The 20,733-nt window shown below is 39.4% G+C and overlaps 1 protein-coding gene across 6 annotated transcripts in view; it reads right to left on the bottom strand.

Annotated features, from left to right (window-relative positions):
- Positions 1-20,733, bottom strand: part of LOC115224222 (coronin-1C-A) — a 98,830-nt gene that overhangs the window by 67,989 nt on the left and 10,108 nt on the right. For 2 of the 6 annotated variants that reach the window (XM_029795002.2, XM_029795001.2), the window contains exon 2: positions 15,655-16,417. In XM_029795002.2, coding sequence (XP_029650862.1) covers positions 15,655-15,846 — 192 coding nt within the window. In that variant the 5' untranslated portion in view covers positions 15,847-16,417. Of the gene's footprint in view, positions 1-15,654; positions 16,418-20,733 lie in introns of those variants that run through there. The other 4 variants (XM_036513249.1, XM_036513248.1, XM_036513250.1 and 1 more) reach the window with 2 other exon arrangements.

Genomic DNA, 20,733 nt, shown 5'->3' with positions numbered 1-20,733 from the left:
GTACAACAGCAGCAGAAACAGTGGTTTTCTTTTTTTGTTTTTTTTTAAAGTCAGTGAGGGGCTGTTGACACTGAAAATCTTTGGGACCTCCTGCCTCCATCCTCAATGGATGCAAACATCATTCAGTTTCATGATGCTTACCATGCACTGACAAGTAGACATCTTGTCTGTTGCTGGTGCAGGCAGTTTTCTTTGCGTGTACAATTGGTCAGCAGCTGTTTGTAAGCGTCAAGCTTGAGGGCTTCGATTGCAGAAAAGATGTGGAAAACAGACACAACCCAGAAGGTTGGTTTTTGTCACTCATTTAATCATCATCATCTTTTTAATGCCCACTTGCATGGGTCAAACAGAATCTATTGAAGCTGATTTCCTATCACCAGATGCCCTTTCTGTCAGCAACCTTCACCGGTTTCTAGGCAACACAATATTTCCCCTTGGCCAGACACGTTTTCATGGAACAACAGAAATTAATTACACTGCTTGTATGACAGTGATGTTTGCCTAAACACACACACACATGTGTGTGTGTGTGTGTGTGTAATGAGCTTCCAGATTCTGTCAAGTCCAGCCAAAAGACTGATCAATCCAGGATTATACTGGAAGACACTTGCCCAAGGTGCCACACAGTGGGACTGAACCCAAAACCAGATGATTGAGAAGCAAATTTCCTAACCACAGGGCCATGCCTGCATCATCTTACAAGAATCTAGTATTTGGCAAAAACTATTAGAAGTCTATTGGAGTTAACTGACAGGCGTTGGTTATGATAAGTGGGTGGGATGTGTTGATTAAAGAATGGTCAGGTGATCCAGTGGCAGTGTGGGGTGGAGCTTGCTTTGCCACCATGTGGTTCCCGGTTCAGTCCCACTCTGCAGCACCTTGGGCAAGTGTAAGGTTAAAGTTGAGTTTGGAAGTATAAAAGAAAAAGGAATATTTAGGATGTCTGTGTGTCAGTGAGACAGAGGAGACAGGGAGAGGGTGGAAGGGGTAGTAACAGGGTCAAACGGTTCAGAATAGAAAAATCATTTGACTCGTGCAGCGAAAAAATGTTGTGTGCATCAGAGATGCTAAGGATGATGGCTTGAGAAGGAAAGTAGAGTTGAGGGAGACGTTCGTCAATGACAGCTGAAGAGGATCAAGTGAAGTGGTTGGTTGGTTGGTTGGTTGGTTGGTTGGTTGGTTGGTGGAAAGACGGCAAACGAGATTCAGAAGATCAGAACAAAGCGATTTTAAAGAATAACGAGAAATGTCTTTGTTGTTGATATTAAGATGAGAGACATAAGCAGCCTTGAGGCATGAGTGTGTGTGTGTGTGTGTGTGTGTGGTGTGTGTGTGTGTGTGTGTGAGAGAGAGAGTGTGTGTGAGTGTGTGTGAATGTGTGTGTGAGTGTGTGTTTGAGAATCTGTCAGTTACAACGATGAGTATTCCAGTTGATCAGATCAACCAAACTGTCAGCTTGTTCAATGAATGTGCAAGTGGTTAAGCATGCCAGACTGGTACACCCGTGAATTACAGGTACAACTCATTTTTGCCAGCTGAGTGGACTGAACTAATAAAGTGAAATAAAGTGTCTTGCTCAAGGACACAACGCACTGCCGGGAATTGAACTCATGACCATATGATAGTGAGCCGAATCCACTGAAAGCACTGAGCCACGTGGCTGGCTTAGCAGTCAGGCTCAGAGGTACACCTTTCAGAAACGAGTCATAATATAGACTGCAGATGGGGAAGATGGGGACGGGAGAAAGAGGGGGGGATTTGTCTCTCAGAAAGGAAGGCATTGGTCAGCCTGGAGCTACAGCAAAAAACACTTGCCCAAGGTGCTGCAGAGTGGGACTGAACCTGGAACCACATGGTGCCAAAGCAAGCTTCTTAACCACACAACCATGCCAGCACCAGTTTTTTAAAATTTTTTTTTACTTCTTCCAAAAAGAAAATATGTCCCAGCATTTTTAGTTGCTCAAAGACAGAGAGGTAAACATCTTCTTCAGGTGTCTCTCTTTTTACTCTTTTACTTGTTTCAGTCATTTGACTGCGGCCATGCTGGAGCACCGCCTTTTAATCGAGCAACTTGACCCCGGGACTTATTCTTTTGTAAGCCCAGTACTTATTCTATCGGTCTCTTTTGCCGAACCGCTAAGTGACGGGGGACGTAAACACACCAGCATCGGTTGTCAAGCAATGCTAGAGGGACAAACACAGACACACAAACATATACACACACATACATACATATATATACATATATACGACAGGCTTCTTTCAGTTTCCGTCTACCAAATCTACTCACAAGGCATTGGTTGGCCCGGGGCTATAGCAGAAGACACTTGCCCAAGATGCCGCGCAGTGGGACTGAACCCGGAACCATGTGGCTGGTTAGCAAGCTACTTACCACACAGCCACTCCTGCGTCTACTGTAGCATGTATAGATTTTATGTATAATGGACACACAAATATATTTTATCTCTGAAGTAAAATATATCTAATTACTGGTGAGCTGGCAGAAACGTTAGCATGCTGGGCGAAATGCTTAGAGGTATTTCATCTGCCGCTACGTTCTGAGTTCAAATTCCGCCGAGGTCGACTTTACCTTTCATCCTTTCAGGGTCGATTAAATAAGTACCAGTTGTGCACTGGGGTCGATATAATCGACTTAATCCCTTTGTCTGTCCTTGTTTGTCCACTCTATGTTTAGCCCCTTGTGGGTAGTAAAGAAATAGGTATTTTGTCTACCTCTATGTTCTGAGTTCAAATTCCACCAAGGTCAACTTTACCCTTCATCCTTTCGGGGTCGATTAAATAAGTACCAGTGGAGTACTGGGGATTGATGGAATTGACTTCTCCCTTCCCACAAATTGCAAGCCTTGTGCCTATTGTAGGGTTATTATCATTATTAAGGTAGTGGCCTGGTAGAATCTTTAGGGAACTGAACAAAATGTTTCATTGCATTTCTTCTGGTTCTTTAACATTCTGGGTTCAAATTCTTCTGAGGTCAAATTTGCTTTTAATCTTTTCAGGGTCAATAAAATTAGTCCCGGTTAAACACTGGGGTCAATGTATTTGACTTATCCTTTCCCTTAAAACTGTTGGCCTTGTGCCAAAATTTGAAACCTTTACCCTCATCAAGGCCCCCATGGCTAATAAAAGAAATTATTATTATTATTACTATTATTTTTAGTTTTGTGACATCAGCAAAGGCTGGGTGAAGTTTACTGTGGTTAATGTTTCATTTGAATTGCAGATTAGCAGAGAGACAGACAGGAAGGAGAATAAAAACTGAGGAGTTAAAAATGTTTAAATAATGAGTTTTGGGAATGAGACACAAGATGAGTCAGAAAGGACAGAAGAAGAATTGATGCCATCATTGAGTGTTTTGAGGAAGGGGAGAGAGGAGGAGGAGGAGGCTTGATGGTTCAGTAGAGGTCACTGTAAGTAGAAGGATGCAACAGCATGGGAGGAGAGGCAAGGATGGAATCATTGTGGTGGAGGAATGGCTTGGGGTTCAATCCCACTGCATGGTGCTTTCAGCAAGAGTCTTCTACTATAGCCTTGAGATAAAGTTTTAGGGGTAAGTTTGGGAGATGGAAACTGCATGGAAGCCTACTGGGTGTGTGTGGAGATGATGGTGGTATATTAGCTATGTGGTGAAGAAGTCTTCTTCCCAATCCTATGATTTCAGGTTCAATCACACTGTCTGGTACCAAGACCAATTGTCTTCTACTACAGCCCTGGGCTGGCCAAAACCTTATCAGTGGATTTTGTAGACAAAAACTGAAGGAAGTTCATTGTGTGTGTGCGTATGTGTGTGTTTATGTCGTTTTGTCTGGACATTGTGTAATAGTCATAAATGATGAGCACCATACAAGTGGTGTCGTTTGTTTCCAATCCTCCATGAAAACATGTCTAACAAGATGAAAATATTACTTTGCTTGAAAACAGATAAAGGTTGGCAACAGGAAGAGCATTCAGCTGCAGAAAACCTATCCGACCCATTCAAGCATGGAAATGTAGATGTAAAATCAATGATGATGATGTGATATCATCAAAATCATTTCCCCAGCCCCGTCAAATACAAATGAAAGCTGCTCTCTTTGTCTCCCTGTCTGTCTCGAGTTAACGCACAAAGCAACACCTGAAGAGCAGACACACACACACACACACACACACACACACACACACAACATGCTTCGAGCAGTCAACAGGACATTGTAAATCTGGATCAAGTAGGTTAGCAAGTATTACACACATTCTTCCGGTTTGTCAGACAAAAGAACCATCAAACCTCTTGAAGAAAACAGGATATTTCTGGTTTCCTGAAGACTTGGGCTTTTTCTCTTATCTTTTACCCGTTTCAGGTTTTGGACTGTGGTCATGCTGGGGCACCACCTTGAAAGGTTCTAATTGAACAAATCAACCCCAGTCTTACAAGGCCAACTTTGACTTTCAGCATTTCGAGGTTGAATAAACCCCACCCCACAAATGTATTGGGGTTGATGACATTCACTAACACAGTCTCTCAAAACTTTGCACCTAAATCAGAAACAATTACTGATTTCAAATTTTGGCACAAGGCCAGCAATTTCAGAACTCAATAGGTACTTATTTTACTGACCCCCAAAAAGATGAAACGCAAAGTCAACCTAGGTGGAATTCAAACTAATGATTCCGCCAGCTTGCTACCTTAGAAACAATTATTATTGTTATTATTATTATTATTATTAATCGTTGCAAGTTGAGAATAATTTACAAGCTACATAACATTTTCACCTCAAGAAATGATATATTTCAACCAATCAATTAATCAATACTTATCTATGTCATTACCTGGAGGATAATTTTATACAATAAAACCAGCAGAGCAGTGAAAGGACTTCTATTGCTTACACAATTCAACTTTCTTTCATGTCTATTTCTTATGTCTATTTTTCCATGCGAGCATGGGTTAGACAAATTTATTATTGAGGCAGGTTTTGCAGCCAGATGACTTCTCCTGTCACTAAAGCTTTACTTATTTTTTCAAGTAAGAGATCCCTTAATTTAGATGTCTTCAAAGCAAGGAACTAATTCATTGGCAGAGCAACAACAACGCCTCTCGGAGTTCAAGTGTAAACAAAAAATATACAGACACATATACAACAGGCTTCTTTTAGTTTCCACTGAGATACACATTTGTAAATTGCCAACAGAGAGCCATGTTGAGAGGGCCTCGGGTAATATTGAGGCTGTCAGTCCATGTTTCAACAATGTTCTACTCTGGCAAAAGTGTGACATCTTGTCTCTGTTTACCTGCTTCATGAAAATGTGATAACCAATCAATCACTGCACCAGAAACATTCATCAAAAGGTGTTTAGCCCTTCTGACTTCAGACAAGGAACTCTTAGCCATTTCCTAAATATATTACAAATACAATCCAAATTCTGGAATGGTGTAGTGAAATATCTAATTATCATCATCATCATCATCATCATCATAATGTCCATTTTCTCATACTGACACAGGTTGAATGGTTCGACAGAATCTGACAAGTTGGAATATTGCTCCAGTGTTTGTTTCAGCATGGTTTCTACAGCTGGATGCCGTTCCTAACACCAACCACTTTACAGAGTGGACTGGAAGCTTTTCTTCATGATACTAGTATTGGTGAGGTCACTGCATAACTTGCAAAACAAAGAATAGAAAGAAAAAAAAAGCTCAACCGAGTGGGAATGTATTCGAGAGGGGGGGGGGACGTGGCTCTATGTCAGGTGTTGAAGGTTGAAGTATGAAAGAGGGACAAATACAGGAGTCAACTACTAATATCTCAGTTAATCTTTAGAGTTAAACACACGATTGTCTTTGAACTCACCATAGTAAGTTAATAAAATATTAATTATACACTTTTACTCCTCCTGCTGACAATGGTAAACTGTGTTTCTGCATAATGAATATAACAGCTTGGTGAACCAGGATGGCAAACATTAAATTCCACAGGTCATAATTCAGAACTGAAGGACAAGATGTGAACCAGTCACACAGCAGTGGCTCAATTCTCATTTACATTATTTCCTCTGTTCTTTTTTAACTCCTTGACAACTAGTTTGCTTACAGCGCACACACACACACACACATACATGTATAAACACATGTATCAGCTGTTGCTACATGCATTGTCAGCAGCTGTTGGAAAGGTTAAGACCAATGCAACAATTGTTAGGGAAAGTATTTTTAGATTCCAAATGTCTTAACACAGTCAATCATTGATTATGGTGCAAGGATGTGTGGTACGTGGCTATCAGTTAGGACTGAAAAAAGGACAAGCAAAATTTAAACAGCTGCTGCAAAATTTTGGACTCAAAGATCAAATCTTATCTTCCCAGTTTTTATACTAAAAGTGCTAGAAATGAGATAGAATGGGAGGGAATAATGAGGTTTCCTGCCCCCAGGGATTGTTAATAATCCTCATGAAATTATTTGTTTTATGTTCCTGGGAAAAACAAAAAACATTAAGCAGGAAAAATAGGTTTTTTTTTTTCATTAACAGACCTAAAGAAGATAAAATTATGCATTGAAAATAGTTCCAACCGAGACATTAAACTACTTCATGAATTTTATTAAGTAAATCTCTGAGAATGGCAAAATATTGATAGAATTTCATTTCTTCAATGTCTACTTTCCCCTATGTTTGCTTAGGTCAGACAAGAAGCGAGTTGAGGCAGTTTTGCACAGCCAGATGCCCTTCCTGATACCAACCATCTGAGTTGGGGCAGATTTTCTATGGCCAGAGACCCTTCCTGATGCCAATTCTCTTCTTGTTTCCAAAGAAGGTGATTATTTCCCAGTCTATTGAACAACAAACAGTCCAGACACCATAGGAATGAGTGTTTTGTTTACAGAGATCGTGCAACACATCCTGTTAAGAATCCTGGACAGGTTTTCTACAGTGGACTGCTAACAAATAACATCCACACGAACAGGAAGGACATCATTTACAACATAAAGACAAGGGAAACACAAACTCATTCACTCACTCTCACACAAACACAAAATAAAAAAGAAGCTGTCCACAGGAAATCCGAGATTGTTAAATACAAGTGTATGTATGTACTTGTGAAAAAAAATAACCAAATATGGCAATGAAATCCAAAGAGCTCCATTTGGAGGAACCTACAATTTGTTTTGCTTTTAATTTATTTTAGATGTGGCTGTGTGGTTAAAAAGCTTCTTTCCACATCATGCAGTCTCAGGTTCAGTCCTACTACATGGCACCTTGGGCAAGTGACTCCCACTACAGCTCAAAGCAAACCAAAGTGCTGTGAGTGAATTTGATAGGTGGAAACTGAACGAAGCTCTGTTGTCTAGTGATAATTGTAAATGAGCATTGCCATAATACAAGTGATGTTGTTCGTTTCCTGTTTTGCAAGGTGAAATATTACCTTGCTCGGAAACAGGTGAGAGTTGGTGATAGGAAGGGCATTTAGCCATAGAAAATCCACCTCAACCAATTCTGGCCAAACCATGGGAACATTGAAAAAAATGGATGTTAAAACTGATGAATCTTATTGCTTGAACAGGTTTTGCTGTCACAGCTCAAATATATCTGTTTCTTTCTTGAATTATTTTGAGGTAGAACTGAGGTGCTGAGAGCAAACTGATGTAAGCAGGGTACAATAGCAGTTTGTCAAAACGCAAAACACAAGGGTTATACAACAATAATGTAGTTAGCAGTCGAGCTACTTAACCTTACATCAATTCTGCTTAATACTAAGCCTGCAATTAGTGAAAGCAATATTTAAAAAAGATTATATACACACACATGCATGTATGAATGTATATGTGTATGTATAAAATTAGCAAAAAAAGTAAAAAAAAAAAATTAAAAAAACAGGCTTTCTGGTCAAAATGAGAGATGTAAAACCAAAAAAACCCAACTGTAGTGGCTTCAGGATCCTTCAAGTCACCAGCTGCAGCTATCACGTTGCAGCTTAGTAAATGTGGTGGTGATGATGATGATGAAATAAGTATCAAGTGGTACTCTAAAGCAACATTATTCATGGCTCTACAGGAATTAGTCACCTCTTAACATTTGGCTTCCTCAAGTTCCACACTTCTTTTTTCTTATTGCTTGTTTTTTTTGGTTTTTTTAAGGAACCAATTTAGTTTATGTATTCGTTAATATTGAGACCTACATCCATGTCAATGGCGACAACTTTTATTTTCGCTAACCCTTTCATTATTATATTTCTAATGAAATACTTTGACTCCATTTCAATTAATTTTAAACGTAACAAAGAATTTTATGGCAAAGCACATACATGGCTGAGTGGTTAAGGAGCGTGCTATCCAACCATGTGGTTTTGGGTTCAGTCCCACTGCACAGCACCTTGGACACATGTCTTTTATTATAGCTCCAGACCAACAAAAGCCTTGTGAGTGAATTTAAAAGTTGAAAACTGAAAGAAGCCCGACATATATGTGTGAGTGTGAGTGTTCTGATTTTCACATCACATGATGGTTGTGAGCAAGTATTGCTATCATACGAACAATGTGATTTGTTCCCAGACTTCATTGCTTGCTTGGAAACAGATGACAACTGGGGACATGAAAAACGCCTGACCATGGAGAATCTAGCTCAGGAAATTCTCTCTGACCAATGCAAGTATGGAAAAAAATGGATGTTAGGATGATGAACTTAGCCATTATTAAACTGGTGGCTGGAACATAAAATGAAATTTTGAAAGTCTTAATTTCGATTAAGAATACAGGAATTTGTATTCTTCAGAAGAATGCTATTAAAAGGATAAAAGACAAGGAAATGATACCTCAGTTTGAGAGAGAGAGAGAGAGAGAGAGAGAGAGAGAGAGAGAGAGAGAGTGTGTGTGTGTGTGTGTGTGTGTGTGTGTGTGTGTGTGTGTGTGTGTGTGTGCGCGTGCGCGCGCGCGCGCGCATTCACATTACAATATTATCAGAGATGCTTTCACTCCATTGTGGACACCCTGTGGAAGGTGTACATCACTAACAACAAAATCCTGCAGCAGGCCAATGCCCTGGGCACTGAAATCATGCTTGCTGCTCAGACACCACAAATGGGCAGGCCACATCTCACATGTGGACAAATCCAGAATGCTGTATTCTATAGGGGGCTCAGCCGGGGCAAAAGAGACAGAGGAGCATCTCCAGAAGCATTTCAGAAACCTGCTGAAATGCCAGCTCACCCAGACAAGGATAGACACCACCCCACAGGGTGGGAAGGAGTTTCAGAACAAAGAGAGGTGTGGTGAGATTGCATCCAGACTGCAGCAAGCAATTTTGAGAAGGCCAAAACAACAGAAGCAGAAGGGAGGAGTCACCATCACAATCCCCCTGTCACCAAAGCCTATATATCTGCCCCAAGTGCATAAGAGCCAGCTATTCAAGGGCTGGTTTACAGAACCATTTAAGGGCTTGCTGCTTTCCCTTTGGACATGAAGAACTGCCATCATAATCAGGTACAACATCATCATCATTAATGTTTGAACACACATTTCTGAAAGACCATTGATGTAACTACAGTATGCGCCTCCTGGGGCAGCTCTTGAATTTTCACCCCCTCTCAGCCCCCAGGCCTAATCAGGCTTTTACAGTAGACCCAAAATGCATCCCCATCACCCACCAGAATTTTGAGACTTGAGTTTTCACATCATGAGTACACCTCTACTAAAAGCAATTTTCACACACAGTGTGTGTGTGTGTGTGTGTGTAGCTTTATTGATTTCAGTCACTGGACTATGGCCACGCTGTAGCACCACCTCCAAGGGTTTTTGGCCAATCATGTTGGCCCTTGTACTTAATGCAGTCTGCTATTTATTTTATTTATCTCTATTAGCTCAACATATATTTATGTTATTAATTCACAATAATCCTAATACTATTATTATATATCAGCCTTCACAACACCCCCTCCTACCACATTATAATAAGAGCAAAGAAACTCAGTAACACACACACATGCAAACACACACACACACACACACACACACGCAAACACACACATATACACAGTCACCACACACGTACCCCAGCTTGCAACCACTCAGGTTGATAAGCCCATATCAAAATTAAAAACAAAATAAGAATTACAGATTATTTCAAAAGGCAAATAAAATAGGATTCAATTTTCAAAATTCATTAAACTGAATATCTAAATAGTCTCTCATGACACAAAGGGACACAAGCGGACACAACAGTTATATCACACACACACAGCTGTGAAAGACATGTACAGATGTACAAAGTTGGTGTCAGTAAGGTGAGAATTATCAATGAATTCAAAATCGTATTTAAAGTGCAGATAGGGGTCCATCAAGGATAAGCTCCCAACACCTTCAAATTAGTTTTTAGTTCTGCAGGCCATACCAGAGAAGTTTAAGACCAGCTGGTTATACGTGCATAAATGTGCACCTACATATTTAACCTCAAAAGAATTGTGTGTGTGTGTGAGTGTATATGTGTGCGATATATGTGTATGCAATATATGCACACACCCACATAGCAATATTCTCTTTATATATATATATATAGAAAACGTAAAAAGAGAGAGCTTTCTTTTGGGCTTAAATATGGCCAGAAATAAAATTTGTTATAGTTCAGACAAGAATAGCTAACTTTAATGTTATGGATGTTGAATAATTTGTGGCATTTATGCACAGTTGGAAAATCGGATCTTACAAGGAATAGGCAGTTCCTGGCTATGCTTGTAGCTATACTCACCTTCAGTAACAGATTAAACCAAATTATTTTTCTTTTTTGTTTCTGAAGATGTATGTATGGGTGGATAGGGAATATTCCAGATAAAAGGAAGAAACCCAATTGCATCATGCTTTTGTGCCTGAAATTGTTATTTTCCTAGTATCAAGGACTCTTACATTACCATATTTCCATTGAAATCCATGGGCCTTTGTCACAATTTTTAAACTAAAGCATTTAGTGAAACAACTTTGCCATTATTAAGCTGGTGTTTGAAACATAAATTAACTGGTGGAAGACAGTTTTAATTTAGAACACATTAAAGCAGTGTGTTTTGTAGAACCAGGAGGGCTCTCGGGTGGGTTGGCATCAAGAGGCCTTAATGATGGGAAATTTTCATCTAAATTCCAGTTTTCAGAATGGATTGAGATAGAACTGAGAGAATCTAAAGAGAATGGTTTGTGCTCCTATATCAAGATTAATAGACAGGCAGCATTGATGCTTCATAGAGAGGGTGACTAAATAAGAGTGGCATTTGCTAGACTTATGCAGATACAAAACGGGGTTGCAGCCTGTTATTCACTGAAGGAAACACTCAACCCCAGCCCTTCTCTCATCCCTATCCTCATAACTCTCTTGTTCATTTCAAGGCATAAGGGACATCATCAGATGAATGCACTCCCTTACATTCTCCTTCCTACACTCTCACTATTTGGTTGTCTGGTATTGACAGTCATCATTCACTCTCACCATTGACACACCTCTAACTATCCCTCATTCTCTCACACTTGTCTCCTGCAGTGCTGCTGATACTGCAATAAAATGTCCTCCAATAACACAATCTGTTAAGTATTAGATGGAGAAACCTCTTTGGCCTGGTCAAAGACTTGACAACCCCTCAGGTGCTGGTGCCATTAAAAACAAAATGCACCAAGTGGCAGCTGTCAGGAAGGGTTTCTGACCACAGAAACCAAGACAAAAGGTTAGCTTACAAGTGAGAAGTGGCCGCTGCCCTCCATAGCATCAAGGAGTGCAGCAATCACTTGACCAACTCATGACAGCATGGAAAACAAATGTGAAACGATGAGGAGGAGGAGGAGGAAACATATTTGAATATACACTTGATAGGACAAACACATTCTATTGCAAATTTAAAAACCCAGCCTTTGTTCTGAAATAACAGGGTGTGTGTGTGTTTCTAAACACACACACACACACATTAAAACTGTTGTCCACAAACACACGAAATACAGTTCTTAAATTGTTGTTGTTGTTTAACGTCAGGTCCACTTTGATTGAACAATCAGTATCTAGGACTACACAATGTCGTCTAGTACCAATGTGTTATCTGATCTGAAGGAGGTTTAGCTGTTGTTTTTAACAAGTTGAACAACCACATAGAGAGTAAACCCATGAAATTCATATTTTGTTTAGATCCATAACCTAAGGTTAGGGATCAGAGGTATTCCAACCATGACTGTTTCCCAGGAACGAATACAAACCTTCATAATGCAATGTGTCCCTCCTAGTTTAAAAGCAGGAGTTCTAATGAGATTAAGCTCCTATTTCTGCCAAGTCGAGCAACCACACAGGTTCTCTCTCCCTCTCTCTGGCCAGCCCAGACATATGACCAAAGACTGTCGTGGTCAGCCTATCTTATGCAGGATCATGTTCTACAATGTGTCCTTCATAGTTAAAGACTGCGGGGTGTGATCTGATCGAGATTTGGCTGCGACGTTTAGCAATTTGATCGACTACTCAAATGTCCACTCCCTCATTGGTTCCTGCTTTTTGGCTCTGATCAAACAGACCATTGACCATAAGCATTCCAACCGTAACCATCTCGCCTTTTTGTTTTTTTGTCTTTGAGACAGTAAGGCTTTTTACTTTGAGAGAAGTCGAACGAGCAGCGAGCGATTCCCTCCTTTCTATTTCTCGACATGGTTGCTTTTGTGAATTTCTAACAAAATGAATAAATAAAACAATTAAATAAACACCAATTAACTCCAGATCTAATTACTAGGATCAATGCTCGACGTAAAATTCCTCTTTTGCCTCAGCATGTAATGTAGAACTATCATTACCATTGCTAACTCTTACTAATTATAACAATCAATAATACTAAATGTGGACAAAAGAGGAAAGAGGGAGAGAGAGAGAGAGAGAGATGAAAAAGTAGAGTCTAGCCATCAACATCGAGCCTTATGAAAACAAAGAACAAGGTTCAGGGGAAAACACGTTATGAAATAGGGAACAGGCTGAGCTGTGGATGGTGGAAATTATAACAAAGCATCTTGAATGGAGAGAAATAGAGGGAGAACGAAAGAGAGGTGGAGAGAGAGAAAGAGAGAGAGAGAGGAGGAAGAAACGGAGTGAGAGAAAGAGAGAGAGGAAGGAAATTATGTGGAGAATGGATGAGTTATTTGGCAGTGAGGCAATCCCTAGTCACGTGTAAGGAGAGCAAGTTGATGTTTTGCTCGTTTCATTATATATACATACAGATATATACACACACACACACATATATATATATGAAACATATTTTAGATGTGTGTGTACGTAATATACATGTATGCATTTATATATATTTATATACACACATTTTAGATGTGTATGTATGTAATATATATGTATGTGCGTGTATATATATATATATATATATATATATGTGTGTGTGTGTGTGTGTGTGTGTGTGGTGTGTGTGTGTGTGCATACATGTATATTACGTACACACACATCTAAAATGTTTTATATATACATACATACATACATACATTTAAGATATGTCCGTGTATATGCACTATATATATATATACACACACGTCCCTTAAATACATATAGATATGTGTGTATAAGATAGACACGCACAAAGAGGATGAGAGAGAAGAAAGAGAAAAGATGTATATACAATGATGATAGTATGGACATATGTTCGCTTAGAGAGTCGTATTATATATATACACACACATACAATGCACCTACAACAAACCAACATGTACACACACCCATAAATGTACTTTACATATACAGGCACGAAAACAGACATGTGTTGTTGTTTAGCATAATCCACCCGGTTTTAATTTTAGACTCTGTAGGACTACGTTATGCAATGTGTCCTTTCGTTTTTAAGAGGGTAGGATGTGTTTGAAGGAAGACAGTGACTGGGTGGAGGCTTTTTCTTTTCTTTGGTTCAAACAGAAATATGTGACAGACCGCATGGAGTGGTTACCTAAATAAAGCAAACACATGCTAGTGAGGGGTCTTCTAAGCTAGTGGTCACTAAACCAGCTAGAAATGTCAGCTAAATCTCCTTCAAATAATGATAACCTACAGATTTAAAAGAGACAAAATCTGAACAGTGTAGGCCTACATTTAAGAAGACAGACGAAAACGGCCTTTGATCAGTTCTGTTCCTAAGTTGTTTGTTTAACCTATATGATTGCACATTTATACACGCGTGAGTGCGTTTAGAGAACGTTATTTGAAGCATAAATCATCATATAATTTATTCCAAGAACCCCCCACACGCAAACTCTAACAGTGTATAACGGACACATGCACTAACATATATAATTATATTTACATATAACATCATATACACACACGGATCTCAGTATGCCTCGAATATAATTGATTCTCTATACTCCGAACCATTTTAGTGGAAAGACTGGAATAATTTTTAGTTACTGACACTGTGCCGCATTAATTTAAGAAAAGGGTGTCAACTATAATATTCATTAGTGCAGGGGAGGGTTGTCATTAATATATATATATATATATATATATATATATATATATATACACACTAAATGACAAAACATAAATATATCACAAGTAATATGTATAATTGTGTAATACAGTTTATATATAGCTTTCCACATTCAGGGCCTGACTTGGCCTATTCACGCCCGTGACTGTCATTACCGAAAACTAGGTCTTCGAATTAACTTGTACCATATATGGGCAACATTTTTTAATCTGTATCTACGGGGTTTCCGTTATTGCAGTCAGGCCTCGGAGAGTAAAAGAAATTACAATCTTTTTTTAAAATGCTTTTCGATGTCAGAATATGAGGACAATACATGAATCCACACACAACACGAAGATTTAAAAGGTTCCACTTTTATTTCAAATGTAAACTCAAATTAATTTCAAAAGAAACAATAAATTCATTTTTTATGAAATGCATCTATTTTCAAGAAACTTTCGTCGCTAAGGCGAGTGTTTCAAAGTAGGCAGACTTAAAAAGTGACAAAGAAAAGCTAAACCGGCTTAAAATCTGAATAGTTTAGAAGATTATTTTTAATGGGGATATTGAGGAATGGTTACAAGCGAAGGAGATACTGTGTAGAAACACTGAATGTGATGAAATGCCATATATTTCTGTTAAGGACAAATCGAGATGATTGAATTTGATGGTGTCATTTATTTTTGAGTAGATAAAAGGAGTTTTTAATAAATTCCCTTTCCGTTATATTTCTTCATTTACAACAACAGCCAGTGCTCGCAATAAAGGCGCGCACACACACCCATATACTAGAAAATCATGAAAATACAACTAAAAAATCAAAATTGAGGGCAACACCTCGTTCAATGCTCTTTTTTTTTTTCTTCTCACAGAAATATAAAAAAAAAAGTAATTCTATAAACGGCGATCTTTCAAGTTTTGTCAACAAAATCCTTTTGGAAAGGTTAGAAAGAACTTGTTTTACGCCCCCAGGATTTATACGTGTATACATATATATATACGTGTGTATATATTACATACAGGGAGGGGTTGTGTAACTGAATTAACTTACTGAAAAATAAGTTAGTAAATCAATTATGAAAAGTTACCATTAATGAACCGGTCCTTTAATTGTTCTAAGTTTGTGTAGGAACAAGAACTTTAAAGATTACCCCACACACACACATACATACTATAATCGATATTTTTTTTTTAAATCGTTACCTTTGCCAAAGGAAGGACGAGAAACGCACCACCACCGGCGGATTCGGTGATAATGGCCACAAACTTCGGGTTAACAGCAGTAAAGGTAGAATCCCAGGAACTTTTGGTGATACGGATACCATCATAGCATTGGTCCCGACGGAGTGCTTTGCCGAAGACATGTCGAAATTTACTCTTTGGCACAAACGACATGCTGGTTGATGTAAAGAGCGGAGTTAAATCCTGCTGGTACGGTGTGGTAAAGAGTGGCTTGCCCTAATGTAATGCTAGATATTCGACTGTATGGCTGTATGTGTGTGCCTGCCTGAATGAATATATATGTTTGTATGTGTTTAGTGCTGTTTTGTAAGTCTATATTGTGTGGTTATTTGACGAATGTTAAAACCGTGAAGGGAGAGAGAGGGAGGTGGAGAAGTCGACAGGCAATGAGTTTAGTGGAGGTGGGTTTAAAAGAACTCTCTGTCATTTAATATGTAATACATTTAGAAAGCCTGCAGTTATATATCTGACAGTATTGAATGATCGAGGGTGTATATGCATAAAGATATATATATTATGTGCACGTGCTTTCAGCTGGGCATAAAATGTTATCTCCTAATCTATGTATATTTTCTTATGTATGCATGTATGTATTTACTATAGGTTCAAGCCACTTTGCAACAGAAATATCTGTGTACCAAACCAGGGGTAATAATGAATCCGTGTCCTCCCCAGTAATCGCTGATGTTTTCTGCAAATTGCCCGAACCCAGACTAAGCTTCCTCTGTAAAGAGAGAGAGAGAGAGACAAAAAGAAAAAATGAGTTTATTACACAGTAACAAAGGAAGGAGGAAAATACATGATCTACATATTATTAGCAGCAGCAGAAGTAGTAGAATTAAAAAAACAAAAAAAAAACAAAGAACATACGAACAATAAGAAAAAAAACAATAGTAGTATTAGTAGTAACAATATTAGTAGTTATAGTAGTAGTTGTAAGAGAGAGAGAGAGAGAGAGACGTAGAGAAGAAGAGAGAAAAGGGAAGAGAGAGGAGAAAAAGAGGAGAGTAGGAAGAAGTGGAAACAATGAGAGTAGGAGGGGGAGGAGTGACGGTTGTGTGAAGCTTAAATGTAGACAAAAGAGGGTTGGTCGGCAGAGAAGAAAGAAGAGGATGAGAGGGATGAGGAAGCGGTGGTAGGAGACTTGGATGTGTCATCCATATGTCGGTGGTTTCTTCCTTTTTACAACAACGCTGGGCTGGTTTAGCTAGCCTATCAGCTGAATAACCATCTATCTATCCTATCTACTGGAATATTTAATGATTTCTTCTTCCTTAACATTGGCAGGAGGCCACGAGTTTGCAAGAGGTGTGTGGTGAAAGGCGATCGAATTAACTCAAGTATATAACGAGTACATTTTCTATCATCATCAGAAGGAAGGAAGAAAGGAAGGCAAAAGACAAAAAAAAAGTTGATTTTGGCACGGAAAAGAGATGTAAATAAAAATGTCGAAGTCATCTAATGCAGTTTCTGCCAATTGGAATAATTCTTCTCTAACAAAGGAACAAAGCCATGAATTTCAATTTTTTTCTTTTAAGGAGAAGAGAAGGCAGATTATTATGGATCGATTATATCGAAACAGTGTATGACTGGTACTTTAACGATCCACCAGTCACCAGAATAACAAAAGGCAAAAGTCGTCGATCTGTAAAGGCGTTTGATCTCTCAGTCGATGAAATATTAATTCTGGTCCGGCATGTTCGCCGCTTCTGTGGTGATGATGATGATGATGATGATGATTCTGTCTATTACGGGCACAAGACCCGAAGTTTGGGGGAAAGGGACAGTCAATAACATTGTTCCCAGTGCTAACTTGGAACTTATTTTATCAACCCCAAAAGGATGAAAGGCAAAGTTGACTTCTACGGGATTTGAACTCAAATAATAATTTTTTTTTATTAGCCACAGGGGCATAGATGAGGAAAATCACAAACGCAATAATACTTTTCTTTATTGGCCTCAAGGGCTGGAAATAGATATTTAGGACAACACAAAGGCTAAGAACAGTGGGGATTTATATATATATATATATATATATATATATATATATATATATATACACACACACACATTAAGAATAACAGTTAAGAAATTGATAACAAAATTCCCTTATAGGGTGGAGTACCACCAGGGTTAACCACAGAACCCCACAATCCTGAATCACCCTCCCCCAACTACCAAGGGTACCACAAGAGGGCATCTCTCTCCCATCAGTTCCATCCATCCTGTAGGCACACACTCAGAGCAGATCCACTCACTCAGGCAATTCTCATCATATTCTCCAACCTTTCAATAAATTTACAGAAAGGTAGCATCTCTCTCTTCACCCTCACCTTCCTTAAAAACAGTTAACGAGGTCCTAATCAAAGAGGAAAGTCTCTGTCTTCAACTCTTTCATTCTCATCCACCATACAATCCTTTTTGCCATTGCCATAAGGTGAAAGAGAACTGCCTGTCTCTCCTGACCAAAAGACACCAGTGAGATGACACAGACACAAGGCCACAACATTTAAGAGCGAGAGAGAGTAGACTCATCCCAAACCAATTTACAGATGACTGTTATGTTTTGTCTGAATTTATGAGATTACTAATTATCATAATAATAATTTTGCTTCCTAACAACATGGTTTCAGGTTCAGTCCTACTGCACAACACTTTGGGCAAGCATCTTTTACTACAGCCTCGGGCCAAACAAAACCCTGTGAGTGGATCTGGCAGATGGAAGCTGAAATAAGTGCATCGTGTATGTGTGTGTGTATATGTATACATACATGTGTGGGTGTTATTGTCATGTGATGTCTTGACATCACATAACAGTTGTAAACAAATGTCACAATAATACAAGCAGTGTCCTTCATTTCAAATCTTCCATCAAAACATGTCTGTTTACGAAGAAATATTAGCTTGCATGGAAATAGGCAAAGTGTTGGCAGCAGGAAGGGCATCCAGCCATAGAAAATCTGCCTCAGTAAATTCCGTCTGACCCTTGCAAGTATGAAACAGTTAAAACAATGATGACGACGATAGACCAGTGTCCTCCTCCCCATCTTCGTTCTAATGGTCACAAGAGTTCTGCAGTTCTACTCACAGGGCTTCATTTGGAGCCAGTCCTACTCAATAACATTTTTGGAATTTGGGACCACAGCTTTTATAAAAGTCCAGTGATTTCCTCTTGTTGTCCATACTAGGAAGATTCTTATTACTAACTCACCCTATCCAATCCTCCGCACCTCTTCAGATATACCCCCACCCCACGCTTGTAACTTGAGGGTGCACCCTCATACATTTTATTTTCACCATCTTCTCTCCCTCCTCTCCTCTTTTCCAACTGATATAGCCATATAACTCATCTACTGCAAGACCCCTACTTCTGTCCCTCTATTCATACCCTAACTTCTCCACACCTGGCACAAAGCCACCTCCCTCACAACTATTCCCCACTCAGTTGAGGGGGTCCTGTCCTGCATGTTACTTGGTGACTTCACTGCAACTGGTCTCATATAAAAAAAGGAACCCAGCACACTCTGCAAAATGGTTGGCATTAGGAAGGGCTTCCAGTTGTAGAAACCATACCAAAGAAGAACCTTTTGGCTCAGCACAGCTCTTTGGTTCATCAGTTGCTGTCAAACTGTCCAACCCATGCTATCATAGGAAAAGGGACATTAAATAATCAATGATACACATACACAAGAAGCTTTCTTCCCAACCACATGGTCCTAGGTTCAGTCCCACTGCATGGCACTTTGGGCAAATGTTTTCTTCTATAGCCTCAGGCCAACCAAAGCTTTGTGAGTGGATTTGGTAGACTGAAAGAAACTTGTTGTATATATATATATACATTGTGTGTGTGTGTTTGTTGGTGCGTTTACATCCCTGTAACTTAGCAGTTCTAATAAAGAGACCGATAGTATAAGTACTAGGCTTACAAAGAGGAAGTCCTGGATTCGATTTCTTTGATTAAAAACCCTTTAAAGGCAGAGCTCCAGCATGGCCACAGTCAAATGACTGAAACAAGCAGAAGAATATTTAAATTCAAGTTTATCTTAAGCAATTTCTCAACCCCTTTTACCACTCTGTCTCCCCTACACCTTGCCATAGCTGTCTCCTAAGACCTGGCATTCTAGCCACACCAACTTCGTTAACCATTGTCTACAGCACAATCCCCAAAGGTCTTCTTCAGTTCCCCCTTGCTTCACCTCTGTTATTCAACCCCTACTCACAGCTCATGACATCACATGTGAATCACCCTCCACTCTACAAACCCACCCACCTTCTCTCCAACACAATTCATTGAGTAAGACCACTGGGCATGGCTGTTTGGAGACTGGTCATTTGGCTAACAGGACACTGCGTCTGTTTTGGTGAATTTTTTAATGAAGGAGGCAAACGTGCACTAACAGGCATACAGACAGACAGAGATATAGAAAGAAATATAGTTAGAGAGAGAGAGAGAGAGAGAGATAGACAGACGGACGGACGGACAGAGACATAAAGTGAAGTAGAAAGTCAAAACAGAATTTATTGATGAAACAGTTGAGTTGTGATTACTAGTTACTTGTCAATTAGAATATAAAAAACTCCAAAATCATTCAGGATGTCAAATAACTGAGCAATGCCGAATGAGCTGCACCAAACCTTTGTTTGGCCGTTCCTCCACCAACTTGATCACCAAACATTTTAATTCTTCTCCCACACCAAGGCATTCAAACTCTACTCCTTCTCCTATACTCCCTCCAATGCCATTCACTCCACCTCTTCCTACTCTTCCCAATCCTTCTGCATCTACACACTCTGCCAATCCCCTCCCTCCAATGGCTCCACTCTCTCCATCTCGTCTCCCTTAGAACTGTAGTTGCCATACAACCTCCATTCCTTCCTCTCTCTCTTGAGGCCTCCAGGCCATACTCCTTGCCCTAGCACTGACAAGATATTAAACAATTCCAATAACAAACCACACTGAGTGCCTTCCAACACAACTCATTGCCTGAGCCTGCAGTTCTGGTGGTTTCTACTACCTCTCACCATCAATGCTCCAACTGC

The sequence above is a fragment of the Octopus sinensis genome, linkage group LG25 (genome assembly GCF_006345805.1).
Source record: "Octopus sinensis linkage group LG25, ASM634580v1, whole genome shotgun sequence".
Classification (NCBI taxonomy): domain Eukaryota; kingdom Metazoa; phylum Mollusca; class Cephalopoda; order Octopoda; family Octopodidae; genus Octopus; species Octopus sinensis.
This window is presented reverse-complemented; position numbering and strand designations above follow the sequence as displayed.